Source organism: Serinus canaria, chromosome 4 (genome assembly GCF_022539315.1).
Source record: "Serinus canaria isolate serCan28SL12 chromosome 4, serCan2020, whole genome shotgun sequence".
In the NCBI taxonomy this organism is placed as follows: domain Eukaryota; kingdom Metazoa; phylum Chordata; class Aves; order Passeriformes; family Fringillidae; genus Serinus; species Serinus canaria.
In genome coordinates, this window is record NC_066317.1 from 64589926 (window position 1) to 64607531 (window position 17606).

Consider the following 17606-nt stretch of genomic DNA (forward strand, 5'->3'; position numbering starts at 1 on the left):
TGTCTTTGTTTTTCTTCTTTTAATAGAAATACTAACAAGAACCTAAGCATTGCTCACTGGCCAAAGCTGAGTTGCAAAGCTAAGGTCACTCCGCAGGTTTGTGTCCTGAGCAAGTGCTTCCACTTGTTTTGATCCTTCTTCTCCAAATATTTGTCCATTTTAATCACAGCACCACCTCTCTACCTCTTTAAATGAAAGAGGTTATTGTCCTTCTGTGTGTTTGCACAGTCCAGATACCATGATACTGGCTAGAGATCCCATTTCCCATCAAATTGCTCCCAAAATAACCTATTCCAGCCAAAGTGACAGCATTTCTTGTAAGACAATTAAGCATTACTGATTCAAATTAGCAGACCCATATCAGAATATATGAATGACCAAAGTTCTACTCAATGTATTATCTGTTTTACTTTCATGTTCACTGATTTACAAGTCCAGTTAATTCACAAAGCTCTTAAAAAAGCTGAAGTAAATCAAAAGAAGTTGTGAAGTAGTTAAATTACTATCAAAATAAAAGTATCTTTAAAACTGCTTTATTCAAATCAAATATCACATATTGTAAGTAATCAATTACTTTGGCATATTTCACATTCTGGGTTAGCAAATACTTCCCACATAGTGTATCTTCAGGCTTTAAGTTGTGGGAGGCCAAGTGTACAATTCAGGCAGCTTTTTGACTTCACAAGGACTGATGGATCCTGTCAGTGTGCCCTTACAGCAAATCTGCCAGAACAGTACTTCCCTAAACCTGTGAGCCTGAAAGGCACACTCTTATGCTGATTATACAGGAACTACTGATTTGAAAGACAATGGAGAGATGCTTAGGGAGCACACCAAGTAAAGCATTTTCCTCCTGTTACAGTAGCTAGGAAATGTCTGGAGCTCATCTTTACTTACTTCCCAGCTCTTGAAAAACACACATTATGTTAAGACTCAAATCTTGTTTTATGTCAACATTTAAAGATCCCCCAATGTGCTAGCTACCATACAAACATATGATTCCTACACCAAACATACACAAACCAAACTCACAAGATCCCAGGCCACTGTCCTGTGAAAACACTACAAAACAAGTATGGTGCAACTAGCAATTGCAACATCAGGTAAGTGTTCACTTTGAAGATACTAACAGGATATCTTCTGTAAGATGTTTGAGAATACCTTTCTTCAAGTATTTTCCTACAGGCACAATGGGGTACTAATAACTAAGCAACAGCTCTAGGTCATGACCATACTGCCTTTTACTGTGTTTTCCTCCTTCATTAATCACTTCAAAATGTATTTTATAGTGAGTGGGCAGGGGTGGAAAAGAGACCAACAAGAGCCATATTCTTTAGCTACTGTACAACAAACTTCTTACAAAGTCCTAGTGTTGCCTTTTTCTTAAAAGAGTGTGTTTTAGAACAGAGTGTAGTGCAGGAAAACAACAGCAGTAGGAAAGATTTCACACTTGTTTGCTGACACACACACACACACCATGTGTCAAAACAGGAAGTGCATTATTCAGCAGCACAGGAACGCTCGGCATGGACATTGAACACACTTGGTGAGTCAGAGCATCCAGGTTGAAGATGGATTTAGTGTGAGGTAAGTGCTCATGATGAGTTAGTGCAGAGCTGTCACCAACATCCAGGCTTAGCTTATTTTGCCAACCTTCTGTCTGAAAAGCACTTAGATAACCCAAAAAGAAGCCTAGAGAGAGCTGGAATGGGACTTTTTACAACAGCAGGTAGTGACAGAACAAGGGGGAACGGCTTCCAACTAAAAGAGGGCAGGTTTAGAATAGATATGAGGAAGAATTTTTTTCATTGTGAGGATGGTAAAACACTGGCACAGGGTGCCCAGAAAGCTGGAAGTGTTCAAGGGCAGGCTGGATAAGCTTTTGAACAACTTGGTGTAGTGGAAGGTGCCCCTGACCCTGGCAGGAGGGCTGGAACAAGATGATCTTTAATGTCCCTTCCAACTCAAGCCATTCTATGATTCCATCATGATATGAATTTGTATTTTCTTACATTAATGTACAGACAGTGAACTAAATGTTACAAGTTGTTACTTCTGTCTTAAGTCCTGCTTGAACCACTTTCACTGAACAACTTTTGCTGCTACCTGTTCAAAGTTTTGTCAAAAGTACTCTTGACTCTTATAATTAGGTTCAAAACCAACCTAGAGTAAAGCTTATAAATGTGGGAAAAAAAATAAAGTACTGCAACCAGTTATGCAAAAAATTAATTGTGCACTTCTGCCTCACTGGGTAAAAAGTTGATTGTTCAGATGTTTGACATCTCCATTAGTGACCTGGATGATGGATCAGAGTGCACCTCCCCAGCCTGCAGAGGATATGAAACCAGGAGTTGTTACCATGCTAGGTGCTTGTGGTGCCATTCCATGGCACCACAAGCACCTAGCTGGCTGGAGAAAAGGGCAAACAAGAACCTCATAAATTCAATAAAGAAAAATGTAAAGTCTTACACTTGAGAAAAAACAACCCTTTGTACCAGGACAAGTTGGAGACAACAGCCTGGGAAGCAGCTTTGCAGAACAGAGCCTGGGGTCCTGCTGGACAAATTGCCCATGATAGTAATGTGCTCCTGCAGCAAAGGCTACCAACAGCACCCTAGGCTGTGTTAGGAAAAACACTGCCAGCAGGTCAAGGAAGGTGATCCTTCCCCTCTAACTAGAACTTAGACCCACCCAAAAAGCTGCGTCCAGTTTTGGCTCCCCCATCCAACAGAAACATGGATGTACTGGAACAAATAAAGAGCGATCACTACCAGACTGGAGAATCTGACATGGGAAGAAGGGCTGAGAGGGCTGGGATTGTTCAACCCAGTAGAGGCCCAGGGGAAGCCTTGTCAAGGTGTGTGAATACCCGATGGAGATGACAAAGAAGATGGAGCCAGACTCCTTTCAGCAGTGCCCCATAAAAGCACAACAGGCAATGGGCACGAACTGAAATACAGAAAATTTCCTGTCAACACAAGATTACATTCTTTTAGTACCACAACAGCAGTCAAACACTGGAACAGCTTTGCCAAGAGAGGCTGGAATGCCCATCTTGGGAGACAACTGAGAACCGTCTAGTCATGGTGCTGAGCAACCTGCTCCAGCTGACCCTGCTTGGAGGGCAGGCCACTGGACTAGACTGTCTGCAGAGGTCCTTTCTAACCTCAGCTGTTCTGTGGACTCAGGACAGACACAACATGCAATTCATATAAACCCAGTCTCGTACGTGTTTCCCTGTAACAATCCAAAAATTACATTTCCATGAGAAATTAGTATCTTCTTAAATCTGCTGCCAGTATTTTCCCTGACAGAGCTGCCAACAAAAGAAACCAAACAGTAGCTCTGAGAAGGCACTGACATATCCTGTGCTTCTACAACTCTCCTGTTGCAATTTTTTTTTTTTAAAAGCAGTAGCAGAGCAGCTAACCCAAAACTGCTTACCAGTAAACAGACCAGAATATTTTCAAAAGTGATCATTCCTGCTTTTGGGTCTTCCATCTTCCACTTTTGGGGTCTTAGCCTATACAGCTTGCTATCACTTTAATAATTATTTATACTCTAAAGATATGGATGAATTATCCAGCTTCCTGTCATCACTTGTTTATTATTTTCAGCAAAGAACTCTGATAACAATGTTTGCATTCATTCATTTTCAAATTATCAGCTTTCATCTTACATGCTCTCATCTGAGACTAGCAGAATTCCCCATCAGTAGGATGAAAAAAAAAATTTTAAAAATTCCATAGCAGTTTGGTAGAAGAATAGCTGACAACCTTCTTGTCCTTGAGAAAGGACTGGAGGGGGTGGGGGGAATATTCAAGAATTATTTTGTACACTTAAAGAGCTTCTCTAGATTCAGTTGAAGAGCTGTATTTACTTCCCCTGAGCAGAACTGCTGAAGAAGGGCTGAAGTATTTCCACTCCAGCAGCAGCCACAATTTAGCTCTGGAGCAGGGATTTCCCTCTGCAGTTTGAAGCACTCTTTCACATGAAAAGCGCTCTGTGGAACACACTGTAAATGTAGAACTATTACACAACTATTATCTAGTGATGCTGGCATGAGGAAGCTAGAGGGAGGAAACAGGAAGAATATAAATACAAGTCTGCAATCTTTTATATTTTACTCACATAAGGGAAAACCACCAGTGGACAGAGCTCCAAGAGATACATCTGAGCTACTGCATTGGTGAATAAAAAGACCCCAGTGGTACACATTCATTTTACACAGCATTTAAATAAACTGGAAATAAAAATTCAGATTCTCAGTCCCACAGAAACCTGTAGGCATCTGACTTCTAAAGATCAAAATGAGATTTCATATCAAATTACTTCAGTAGACTTTAGCCTTAGTGTTCATTTCTCTGCACTGCTTTTTCACCTTCACCAGTAAAATGTTTTGATATATGACTCACAGCTAAGAACAATTCAGAGGACACATTCAAAAGATTTGAGCAGACACTGTTCTGGCAGGTTTTTTTAAAACATGAAAAATGTTACTAAAGATTACAGGAACAGCCCAGAAGTTGAATGGCTGCTGGGAAGAGTCAATAAACATCACCTTTGCTTGGAAATTAAGAGTTTCAGTGAAAGGGTGTCTCAGCCACTTACTATTTAGCTTGCTAACTTTGCAAACAACATTCCATTCTGTTATGTATATTTTTGTTGAGGTATTTTAGGGGAAAAGAATGCTTTTGAAAATAAAATAATTAGTCCAATATATTCTCTACCTTTTAAATGGCTGGCACCTTGACAATTAATCTTAAGTCATAAGCACCAAAACAAAAAACTCACTGATCCTCACTGCCAGTAATTTTTCAGGAATGTAGCAACCAAATCTGTGGTAACAGCTGGAATACACCTAAAATTCAGCCTTAAAATGATCTTCTTAATATTAAAAGCCTTTGCATTGTTCTGGCTATGGAAAGTGCCAGAGAGCTCTTTACAGCTATTTTAAAATTTAAGCCTGATGCTGTCAGGTTCAAAGTACTTCTGGGTGACAGAAAGGAGCCTTCCCAAGTAAAAGGGGAATCAACACTTTGTCCTTCTGTTTCTAAGATCCGAGCAGAATGGAATTGGTGGAGGAGGACATGCATAAAAAGAACAGGGCCAGAGAACCTGCAGAACCAACACCGTAAGGAGCCCACAATGCTCGCCGTGTGAAGGACAGCATGATCTCAGCACAACAAAGTTGACTTTACATAAACATCTCCTATAGACGGCAAAATGTGGACACACTGACACGAGAGATGTTTAAATAAGCATTTTGCAATAGAGATGCTTCTCCCAGGTCCCTTCCACAGTTGCTGCTATTTATGTGGTAAACCTCCTGTATATACAACACCAGACTGCAAACAAAGGTTCCCGTTGATTCCTATGAGCATCTCATCCTTGCAGTTCAACAGTTCTCGGAGGCACTGAGCGCTAAGGTCATCGCTGAGTCCTTCACCTGCCTCACAACACCTGCTTAAAGCCCAAGACCACCTAGGCAGCCCTGGGAGACCTCCATCCTGAAGGCAGACCCAGTATCTCAAGGAACAGCTTTTACCAAACTACATTTTGCTTATTCGCCTCCACAGCCCTCCACGTCTGTCCCTTTTTATATTTTAAGCTCATCTCCATCTTTGGGGGACCAAGCAGCCAGGGAACCATATTACACCGCCACCTCCACTCCCTCCCCTTTAACACGTCTCCTAACAACGCCACGTAGATCCAGATAATCATCTGGGATGAGCACTTCAGGCAGTCCTCGGTGTTCCTGAGGGAGTACATTCTACTCACACGCCCCAACCCCTCTCCCCCAGCCCGGCTTCGTCCGACCCCACTCCCCCCTCACAGCACCCCGCGAGTACAAGGACCTCACATTTCTCCCAGCTCCTTTCCAGCTCTTTTTGTGCCCCCAGCGTGGCCCGGGGGCCTCTCCCGTCCCCTCAGGGCACGGAGACACCAAGGAAGAGCCACATATTCCAGGCACGTCCCTCTCCCTCCGCGGAGGGGGATGGGAAGAGCAGCAGCGGAGCGAGGCGTCAAGCGGAGGAAAAACGAGGACAGGCGGGAACTACGCGACAGGAATCGCTCCCAACCTCCATCCCGCAGCCCCGGGGCTCCCGAGGCGGGGAGAACGGGATGGGAGAAGGGGCTCCCGCTCAGCGCTGCTCGGGCGGGACGCTGAGGGCGTTAACGCGTTCCCCCCCGCGCCGGGGGCGGCCCGGCACCCACCTTGAGAGTGGGGTACTCCTGCACCTTCAGAGTCATTGAGAGCTGAGCGGCTGATTCCTGCACCGCCATCTTGGATCGGGCACCGGCCTCCCCCCTCCCTCCTTTCCCTCCCGCCCTCCTTCCCAGCGCGTCCCGGCGGGAGCTACCTACGGCGCGCGCGGCATGCCGGGAAACAGCGTGCGCCCCGCCCCGGCCCTCATGGACACGGGCCGAACCAACGCCACACGCTCCCCCCCTCCCGCCACCCCTCGCTGCCGCGGCTTGGTACGCTCCGCGGGGGCGGTGACGGAGGGAGAGCGACGGCGCACCGGCCAATGAGCGGCTCCCTTCCTCACGTTCCCCCGCCGTGAACGTTGGCACCACCCCCGAGCTCGGAGAGCCGCGCCTGAATGGGCAGCGGCGTGGGAATGGGCGGGGCCGCGTGGATGCGCGGACAAATCAAATGGGATTACGGCATCGGGATAGGCGGGATTTGGGGGGTTATGGACACCCAGCCACTCAGTGGCGGCAGAGAGCGATTTCCTAAGACCCAATCAGAACCTGCTCTGGCGCTCAGTGGGCGGAGCCTAAAAGTAAATTTTGCTGGTGACTTCAAACGGCCGTTTTAACACCCCCGAGGTGTCCGAGAATGGGGAGGGGCGGGGAGCAGGGCGGGGTGAGTTGTGATTGACAGCGCCACCAGCCAATGTTGTAGCCTCTCAGGTTGACGGGCAGGCTGATGAACCAATGGGCGGTGCGTTTGGGGCGGGCGGGCGGAGCGGTAGGCGGCGTGTGGCTGTGTGTACCTCGGGAGGGGCGGGGCTGCCCCCGCGAGTTCCGCGGGGCGGAGGGAGCGAGTGGGAGCCAGTGAGGCGGAGACGGCGGGAAGAGGTTTAAATAGCGGAGACGGCGGCAGCCCCCTGCCCTCTGCTCCCCGGGCCGGCGCCGAGTTTCCCCGGTGAGCGGAGGCGTGGGGCGGGCGCAGCTCCCGCCGTAGCCGGGCTGGTCCCGCCCGCCCCGCGGGGGGACGGGTGGGGAGGGGGGGCGGCTCCGTTCGGCCGCCGGGGTCTCTGGTGGTCCCTTCATGGGTGCCGCTGCCCTCGCAGCCGCGCCGGGGAGCGGAGCCGGTGCCACCGGGCGCTACAGGTGCGGAGCTGGGGCTGCTCCGGCCGGCGCTGGGTGCGCGGGCTCCCGGCGGGATCCCCGGCGCGCTGTGGATCTCCATGGCTGCGCTCAGAGGCTTTGAGTGACCCGCTGACCTCTGGCCGGTCCCTGTAAGGTGACAAGCACCGCTTTAAGCTAGCAGTAATTCCTCTGCCGGACGTACGTGAGTGTTTCCATTAAAAAAAAAAAAAAAAGAAAGAAAAGGGACGCGATCCTGCAGAGTTTTGCTTGTGTGTGTGCGAGGGAATAAAACCACTCTTGGAGCGTCAGTCCGAATATAAAAGCTGCTTTCTGGTTGGTGCGTAGAGGGCAGCGTCTCGATGTTCGGCTCCTCGCTGTGACCTGGGCGCCTCAGTGCTGACCCAGGGCACTGGGACAGACCTTCGTCACAGCGAGCTTGCAGAGGAAGGGAAAGGTACCCGTAGGACCCGCCCGTGCAGTAAATACAAACTTCACTCTCTTGCTGAAGTCGATGTACCAAAAGTTTAGCTTCTTGATGCACTGGCAGCAAATGTGCTTCAAGCAGTGTGCTGCTTGAGTCTGAAGCTTTAAAGAGATCCCAAATCCTGTACCTATCAATAATCGTGATGATTTTTTTTGCTCTCTAAATACTGTGGGTATGTTTTTTGCCGGTCTGCAGAAGACTGAGGGAAAATAAACACCAATACTTCCAGGAGCAGTGAACACATTTAACTTTCATGTTTTGAAAGAGCAAGTATGTTTCTGAGAATATTTGGTTGTGTTATTTCTGGTGTGCACAGACCTCATTGCGCTGAAAGTATCTGACCACCTCAAAGGGATGGGGATAAATAAAAGGGAATGTGCGAAGTCATGTAGTTGAGTGTTAGATTCTCTTTGGCTCTCGATTCCTTTTACTGATATTTACTCACAGTTGCCCTAGCATTCAGCCTTGTGCTGACCATAACCAGAAAATGTATGCCTAAACATAATTTACCAAGTCCACACCAGGTGCAAAGCCTTTGTTTGAGAAGTGTGTTAGTAAAACTTTTGTGTTAGTTACACCTGGGATTAGCATTCATGTCTAGACACGATCTTGGGACCAGATCCTGCAAGAGGATTTTATAAGGGGGATTTTGACTCCATTAAGGCTCTGTGCAGGGAATGGTTCACCCTGAGCTGCTTGGGTGGAGGATCGAAAACTTTGCTCAATTATTGCTGTTTTTACAAACATAATTATGTGGCTTTGTAAAATATTCCTGTTCTTCCTGTCTGTCTTAAGCATCCTGTAAGCTAATATTTAGAAGGAAATTTGCTCTTCAGTATTCCCCATGATTAATGGTGAGCAGCTTGAACCTGGCATACCTTAACTCTGTGATGCCTATAGGGATTGAAGAAGTGTGACTGGCTGTGTAATTGATTAAGTCATGTATGTATTTGTCCAAGACACTTATTTGCAACAGGTTTGGTTTATATGTAATCTCTTAATAGCCCTTTCTGATAATACAGTAGCTAGTTTAATGTAACACAGATACTCTGTAGATACAGGTTATGTGCTCGGACTGCATCTGTCTTTAAACTGGAGGGTTTTTGGTGAAGCTTTGTCAGACGTTAGTAGCCAGTGCTAAAGGGGTTGCTTGATGGAACAGATGGCCAAGCAACCATCATGTCAGAGAAAACAGCATGCATTCGTGTATTCTTAGTTTAACACAAGAGGGAGCATGTCTAATCTTTAACCTTTAAATATTGCAGCTTCAGGAAGAAAGCTTGAAGTGTTGAGTGTCAACTAATTTATGTTCAAGGCTCCATGTGCAAATATTGATACAACCTATGCATATTGCTGACATGTTTTCAGCTTTGGGCTGCTGCAGCTGTAAATTTATAGTGTAAATGTTGGCATGATAAATGGGGGGGATGAGAACTCAGCTAATGATCTTTTGATGCTGTTAAAATGTGTCGTTTCCTGCTAAATTAAACAAAATATTTATGGCTATTGTTATTCCTGGGTATGGTCATTAATGTACAAAGGCTGTACTTTTTTTCTTAAATATTTGGTTAATATATGTCTTCTGCTTAACCTACCATACAAACTTATAAAACTGAGTCCTAATTTAATTAAATTTAGTTTAATTGCCTATATGCCTTTGCTTTAAGAGTTCTTATAAATTCTACTACTTTATTCTTCAATAGGAAGTATGAAGTTGGATCTACTAAGAAGTTTTGTACTGTATCCTCTTTATTTTTTCCTTGTCCCCTGGTGTCATAAAAGGAAGATGAAAAATCAGGTTCCATTTTGTATTTCTTGGTATTGTCCAGTTGAATCATAATGTGTTAATGTTTGTCCTTGTTCAGTGTCTTGTTAATATGAATTAGCAATTAGTTTAACTTAAGCAATGTGCAGAGAATACTCCAAACCTTTAGGAGAACTTCACTCATTTGTTTCCAGTAGCCTTCCACTTTGCTCCAGATTAATGATCAGAGAAAAACATCTGCCTACCATTGAACACTGCATGCAAATGATGTATCTTTCAGGAACACAAACACTCTGTGTGTTATTTGGTGGAGCAGAGCAGAAACCTCAGTGCTCTGCTTTCACACGCTGAAGAAAACTGCTGTGGATGGAGATTTTACCACATTTGCTTCTCTTTCCTCTCCATGGCCGCTGTAACCCCAGTGCCTGGTGGCAGAGGTGGGGGTGTGTGTGTCACCATCATTTCTTGTATTTGCAGACCAGACTGACCTGAGGCAGGAATGTGAAGGCTGTGCTGGTTCAGGTGGGAAGGAGCACAGATTGTCCCACTGTTCAGTAGAGTTCTCTTCCTCCAAGCAGGTGGGTGTGGTGGTATTGTCCATTATCATGGATCCTCCATGTTTCTTGGCTATTCCATATCAATCAAGATTTATACTTTGGTTTTCTTGCCCAGCAGGCTTAGGCTGCTGCACAGACTTTACAATAAAGGTGTATTTTTACTTTAAAAGAAAGTAGGAATATGCCTGTATAGTTCATGGTTGGAGGTTTTTCTCCTTAATTTTGTTATTGTAACTTGAAATGTAACTGAAAAGTGTCTTAGTGTATATGGCTTGTGTAAAAAGTCTGGTGAAGTTTTATTTCTGTATCTGAGAGGAAATTGCCAAGAGTTTAAACCCAACAAACAAACAAAAGAAAAAGCCCCCACCACCAAACCCCAGCGATTAACAACAGCAGCAGCCATTGCCCTGATGTGTCACTGTTTAGAGTGTAGTTGTAAAGTAGTAAATACAGATCAAACACTTTGTTTCTCTATTTTAACATGATTTTAAGGACCCTTTCCTTAACCAGGGCAAATGCAGATACCCTCAGCAGTTTGGGTTACTAAGTTACCATAATGAATTGGGGTTGAGACCTCAGTAGAGGCTGTGCCGGATTGTCTGTGGGAGCATTTTCATATCTCTGGTACCAATCTAGCACCTTTCAGGCCATGTGCATGTAGAACTTAGAAATTATCCCATATTTATGCAAACTGGGTTTCGATGTTAAGGTATGTTTTATATTGCTTTTATTAAAAAAAAAAAAAAAAAAGAGGGGGCATTCACAATGTAGGTCAAATTCTTGTGAAACCTCTTTAAAAAAAAAGACTTGTATTTGCATAAAAAAAGGCATGAGGGACTGCCTGAGAAGTGCACAGACTCCTGTAACTTTTTGAATGGTCTAAATGGATGATTTAAAATGCAAAGGGAAGGGGGTTTACCTGCAATATTTTTGGCCATAAGCCTTTTTCTTTTTTTGTTTTTTCCTTTCTGAATTACAGCCCCCTGAAAATGGGGGGGTTTAGGAAGAAAGTGCTGACACAGCCTTGACTACAGAGCAGTGCCCTGCTTGCTGCTGCAATAATTGTCCAGGCAGTGTTTTCTGCTTCCCTGCCATTTTGCTTTACATTCCTCCAACCCATTCCATTTTTAACTTTCCGAAAGTTTGGTATTATTGCGAGCCCCCGGCGTGTGTGCAGCCGCCGGAGCAGCGAGGTTGGCAGAGTAGCATGGACTTGTTAATCTCAGCCTGATCTTGTCAGCAACAGCAGAGCAGAGGGAGAGAGAGAGAGAGAGACAACTCCGGCTGGGGCAGCGCTCCAAAGGTTCGTCTCTTGTTTTTTATCCCTAAATCGCGTTTCCCTGGGCGAGTGCTGGGTGTGCGGAGCGCGGGGGCTGCGCGGCGGGGCCGGGTGCGCGTTCGGCCGCGGTGTTCGTGTGCGGGGAGGCTTCGGCTCCGAGACGGCCACCGTGTGTCTGTGTGTCTGTCTGTGCCTCTGTGTGTGTGTGTGTGTGCGCTACGGCCGCGGAGCCGCCGAAGGAGAAGGAACCCTGTTGGTTCTCCATGCAAATGACCGCTTTGGTTGTAACAAAAGCCTTGATGTTGGGCTTGGAAAAATGATCTGACAGTGTAACAACCCCAGGCCACTTTCGCCATGTTTTTGTTTATTCATGTTTCATTCCGTTTTCCGTAGCTATCTCGCAGATGTTTCCAATTTCACTGTTTGTTGTTGGTTTGGTGTTTTGTTTTTTTTTTCTCTCTTTCTTTTTTACACCGTCGAGCCTTTTTGGAGTTAGCAAGAAAACGTGTGAAAGAATGTTAAGAAAACAGAGAGGTGTTGCAGATGTTTATACTTTAGTTCTTGCGTTGCGCCTGGCGATTCTGGCAGAGGGATTCAGTGCATATGAAGGAACGTAAGAAGCATCTGTTTTACCTACCGAGCTGCTGGTTTCGAAATGTGCCCATTGTAACTTGAATATTTACATAAACAGATGAAGCGAGCACGTTCCCGGTGCAGTGTGGCAGGTCGAGATTCTCATTTGTTTGCTACTGTTTTTGAAAGGGGGAGGAAGAGGGGGAATCCAAAAGAGCAAGGAAAGGAATATCTGTGACACATCATGTATGCTCCTAGATAAACTCCTGCCATCTCGGAGTGCCTTTAAATATTTGAACAGCTTCCGTTAAGTCAAATAAAATTGGTTACCATGAGAAACAAAAAAGTCTAATAGAATAGTTGAGCACACTAATGAATATCTGAATGTAACATTGTTTTAGAATCATTCAAAGAACTGGATTAGACAGAAAACCTTGTCAATAATGTAACATTTAAACATTTGTGCTTCTGAGATCCTGGAAAACAGCAGTACACAGTACAGAAATAGCAGAGGTGGATGGTACGTTATCTTACAGTCACATAAATTGAAATGTAGTAGTCTAGTAACGATATTAAAATCAGTCTGGTTGTAGAATTTTATGCTTGATGAATGTATCGAGGCATACACAAATAAAATCTGAAATCTTAAAGGACAATGATTCAATGTCCAGAGCCAGTGGTTAAATCAGATGTGGTAACTATGGTGAGAGGTAAAGTTACTTAGCTTCCCACAGACCATGCATATGTGGGTTTCTTTTCGTATAATGGAGATTAAGGAGAAAAGGATTAGAAAATCTAAAGAGAAATTTTGAGTAGGAGACCTGTAGCCTTGCTCTGGGAATTAACACTGTGGAGGCTTTTAAAAGAGAGGCAGGGTGGAAGTAAACACTCTCTTGTAATATATATTGATGATAATTCTAGAAAGGAGTCTTTCTGGTTGGGAATATCAACAGCGGCTCATGCATACAGGAACAAAATCAATCCTCTGCATATTAAAATAATCCTCCTACTCCAACAAAACAAAAGCAGAACCCTGCATAGATTTTCACATTACGAAGGGCAGCACAAAATCAGGTAAAGTCTGCTATTCTGAGTGAATGAATTTTAGGTTTTTGCAGAGTGAAGCAATATTGATTTATTTAGATTGCTTTGCATTCCTATTTTTAAGCATGTCTATGATATGTGTTTAGGATTTTTTTAAACTTCAAAAATGGTGGTCATAGGAAGTAGGAAACAAAATCAGAGCTTAGTGTTCTAGCTGGTAAATATTGGGGGAGTTTGGAGTGCAGCCAGAGAGACTTGGACCACATTTCTGATTTTCCTTGAGTTGAGAGGCTTCAGTGTTATCCTGAGCTTCTCTGGGAAGAATTTGAGATTATGCTGATCAGCTGCAAGGGGCATGGGAAGGATTGCCATGCTTGCACATAAAACTCTGGTGTTCTGAGAGAGCCACCAGAGATGCTAATTAGTGATTAGCAATTTGAAAGCTAGGAAACAGAAAGGGGAGAGGTCAGGTTCAATTTCCAGCATAGAGGGCCTGTTTCCCTGTAACAGTGAAAAGTACATTTGCTATGAAAGTGCAGAGACATCTGGGGGACATGAGGTGTGTTCAGCTTTCTAGTAATAGGTGCTAAAGTGTACTGGGGTTTTGGCAATGCAGTAGACAAATCTTTAATAAAATACTGCAAAGTTTTGGGTTTCCCCTCCTCTCTGCCCCCACTGAGGCTGTAAAACACTTGTTTTATGAGAAGTTGGCAGGGAAACTGCTAGTTGAGCATAGCCTAGAAGCATGGTTTTATGAGTTTTAAGGTGTTTGTGGATTTTCTAGGAAACACTTGGAGCTTTCTGTGGGTCATAATCCCTCAGTTTCCCTTATCAGCTGCTCTAAAAGGGTGTTATCAGGTACCTGTTCAGGAGACTGAGTTCACTATCACTGTGCAACACTGCTGGTTAAAGCCATGAATGGAATGTATGTTTCTGGACTTCAGGCCAAATCAAAAAATAGACCCAGCAACAATGAAATTCACATTTGCTACAAATTGTTTTCACACTAGGAATGGTCACCAGATTTTATTGATTTTTCTGTTAAAATTGTTACTTTTTCAAAGGTATTAAAAGTTCACTAATTGTATTCTCTGCTAATAAGGAGGAAGAGGAGGAAAAAGTGTTGAATTGCTGCTATCAGTGGACAATATTTTGCTTTTTTCTTCACGTTGGAGTTGACATTTATGGAATGGCACATTGTTATTGCATTAATACTGGATTATTATTTCAGAGGAAAATTTTTATTTATATAGAGATTGCTATTTTAGATTGAAGCAAAAAGCTTCCATATCTAGAGCAAAACTCAGATATAGCTATTGTTGCGTAACAATTAATTTCCTTTTCAGTGTGTTTTGAAATTGTTTTATCATCCTCCTTTATTAGGATGTATTATATTTAAGAACAACCAACCTGATACTTCAGGCACAAGATGCTGTATAACCTAATGGATAGAAATAGTGGAATTGGAAGAAATAGTGTTTGTCTTTCTTTCCTATTGGATTAGGGCAGATCAGTTCATCTTTCTGTTTCTGTTTTCCATCTACAAAACAGGTGTAATGGTAATTCCTTCAATATCTACTAATACAATTTTGAGATAAGCAATATTTTGTCTTACAGCAGCATACATGGTGATACTGACATATTTGCATCAAAGGTCCTAAAACATTAAAATAATTAAAATACTAGTGATTTGATAATAAAATGTTTGCAGAAAAAAAAATCTTAACTAGTGCTGATGAGGCTTTTTCAGACACTTGTGACTAATGTAGGGTTTTGTAGGGTAGCTGAATATCAGCTGGCAGGTTAGTACCTTGAGAGTGAGAATTGACATATTATACATGTCTAGTTTAAATCTTGAACAAAAGGCAGCAACTGACAGAAGCAGAGGACACAGTCTCAGGGTGCATCAAGGGAAATACAGGTTGGATATCAGGAAGAACATTTTTACAGGAAGGGTGATAAAGTTCTGGAATGGTCTGCCCAGAGAGGTGGTGGAGTCACAATCCCTGGATGTGTTAAAAAAAAAAAACTGGATGTGGCACTGGGTGCCATGGTTGAGTTGAGGTGTTGGGGCATGGGTTGACTCAATGATCTTGAAGGTGTCTTCCAACCCAGTGATTCTGTGAATTCTGAGAAAAGATGGGCTGCTATTTATCTAATCTGATCAGTTTAATCAATTGACAGAGAAGAGCATTTACATCTAAAACTTGATGACAAAATTTAGGAAATCATAGTTTGAAGTACAAATTGCACCTTAAGTTTCCACAGTTTCCTTCCTGTGTGACCCTGCTTCAGTTATCTACTCATATCTTTATCTTTGTAGACAGCAGAGTCAGTGTTTTGTTACTGAAAATGATCACTTGCTGTGGTTTGGTTGGGGTACTGGGGTTTTTTAATATAATTGAAATAGTCCCTAACACTAAGTATATTTTAAAGCTATACTTTTATTTTTTGTTTAAAGGACAGGATTTTATTCTAAAAAGAACTCTAATATTAAAACCCAATTTTTCCAACAGTATTCCCTTTGAAAGGAGTATTTTTCTTCATGTGCAGAACAAGACATTATGGCTTAGTTTGTAAAATTTGTTTATACATTGGTATTTTCTGAGTACACAGTGCCTGGAATATGTCTTAGTGCATAAAAAATAGAATAAATAAAAGCTTTTGTATCCAAACAGCTTCTGTTTATATTTCTCAGTAAGAGGTGTGTGTGTGGAGAAGGATCCTTATAGCTTTGAGAAACTGAGTGTATGCTTTGTCTTGTAAATTATGTCATTTTTTATCTTGGTAAATGTTAGAGCAGCAACTACATGACAGTTTCCCTTTAGAACAGTAAAGATCAGGGGGTGTTTCTTTGGAAATCATTCTAACTTATGCTGTGTTCTTGAGGTATTTCTCTACCTTTCTCAGGTATCTGTAGAGGAAAGTTAAGCAGGGATAATGTTGTGATCTAGTAATGCCTGTGCAAACTGGAATATAATCTCAGTGTTTTGCAAGGAGATAATGATGGTTTGAAAGCTTTTGCATGCCTTTTTTTGTTTTTTTTTTTTGGGTAGATCTTTCATAAATTCCCTGCTTTGCTTACTGATATGCTTCCAGAAAGAGTATGGCATGACATTTTCTCATATCCTCTTTTAAACTGTAAAATGTATGTGTATCTTTTCTGCTGCTTTGTTTATGCTGTGCTGTGACAGACAAGTAGAGATAAAAAATGCTGTACTTTAGAATACTTAGAATAATATATTCTTTAAATAACAACTTCTAAGATCCTCTCTTCTTTCATCATTCATCTCTGCAGTGAGGGAGTGGTATCAGGGAGTGATTGTCATTCTGACTTTTGCAAAATAGTGATGTGAACTTGATCTAATGCAGTTACTATGTAATTCCTCAGGCCCTCTAGTACAAATGGATAAAAAAACCCATCCATGATATTGTGAGTTGAGAGGTGACCAGTGGAGTTCAGACTGTGGGAAGCAGGCAAAAAGATGTGTTACATTTAAATTGTTGTGCTCAGGTTGATGTGTTTCCTCAAATGTTGGCACAGAAATGAAAGAAAAGATCCTGTTTACTTTTAAGGTCAAAGTGTCTGGGAAGGATTCACTCAAGAAACAATTGCCATTTCCTATTTTACTCTTACTGTGGGACAGGAAATGGATTTTGCAGATTTTTACCTCCTGGGAAGTCAGCTTGGAGAAAGTAAAGATTGTGGTAGAGTCATTGGACCATAAAAGTTAAGCAGATAAAATTATTTAATCTATTTGGGATAGAATGTATTGCTTTCAGCCCTATGTTGTTAGACTGCTGAAGATGTCAAAAACAGGATGTGTTCATCCCTGTTGGAGCAATTAAAAATGTAACTTTTCTGATCCTTATAGAACTATTTAAAAATCAACACTTGCATCCTGGCCGTGTGTCAAGGTTTCTGCACCTTATTGATACTTAATTTGAATAAGACTGAATTAAATCTATGTCACACTGCTTTTAATTTGAGCATCTCTGCCCACCTAATTAAGGGAAAAGTTAACCTGTGGAAATGCTAACAGCTTGTACAGAAAGGATTGTCTGCTCCTGCTTGACTGGGGGCAGCAGTATAAACCTAGAGAGGACAAGAAGTAAGCAGTAGAGTGCACAAGTTGAAGGAATAGATAGTGTCAAGTTTCTAATTAGCATTGCACACCAAAGTTAGTAGATGCATAGATAAGTATGGCAGATATTTCTAGCAGTCTTTAATGTCATTCTAAGTTTTGTATACTTGCGCTTGGTTTTGTTCTGTATTTGACTACATCTTTACTTACCTCTGCTCTGCATTGTTTGTTTCAGTGTTTGTAGTTGATTGTGTTTTGTCTTGCAGTAATGTACATAAATTTCTTTTTCTGATTTAGAGCCCATTTGCAGTTTCTCTGCCAAGTGCTAGTCACGGATTCCTTAGAATTGCCAGTAAGATTTTCTGTTCCTTTAGATGTGTTTCTAGATGGAGCAATGATGGAGTTGGGTAAGGAAAGGCACAGCAGTCTGGTCTTGAGTTGGTTTGTAGATTGTGGCTGTTCAGATCCCTCTTGGGAGAGAGGGACAGTCTATTGC

General features: G+C 42.8%; 2 protein-coding genes across 9 annotated transcripts in view; one reads left to right on the plus strand and one right to left on the minus strand.

Moving 5' to 3' along the window:
- MAEA (macrophage erythroblast attacher, E3 ubiquitin ligase) overlaps positions 1–6473 on the minus strand; it is a 48593-nt gene extending 42120 nt beyond the window's left edge. The window contains exon 1 of one of the 6 annotated variants that reach the window (XM_050973590.1): positions 6370–6473. Coding sequence is in view for 2 of the 6 variants with exons in the window: in XM_030239174.2 (XP_030095034.1) it covers positions 6220–6288 (69 nt within the window). In the remaining 4 variants the exon portion in view is untranslated. Of the gene's footprint in view, positions 1–6219 lie in introns of all 6 variants that reach the window. The other 5 variants (XM_030239177.2, XM_050973589.1, XM_030239175.2 and 2 more) reach the window with 5 other exon arrangements.
- Positions 6474–7036: 563 nt separating this feature from the next.
- CTBP1 (C-terminal binding protein 1) overlaps positions 7037–17606 on the plus strand; it is a 237015-nt gene continuing 226445 nt past the window's right edge. The window contains exon 1 of one of the 3 annotated variants that reach the window (XM_050973583.1): positions 7037–7156. The gene's annotated coding sequence lies outside the window, so the exon portion shown is untranslated. The remainder of the gene's footprint in view (positions 7157–17606) is intronic. The other 2 variants (XM_050973582.1, XM_050973581.1) reach the window with 2 other exon arrangements.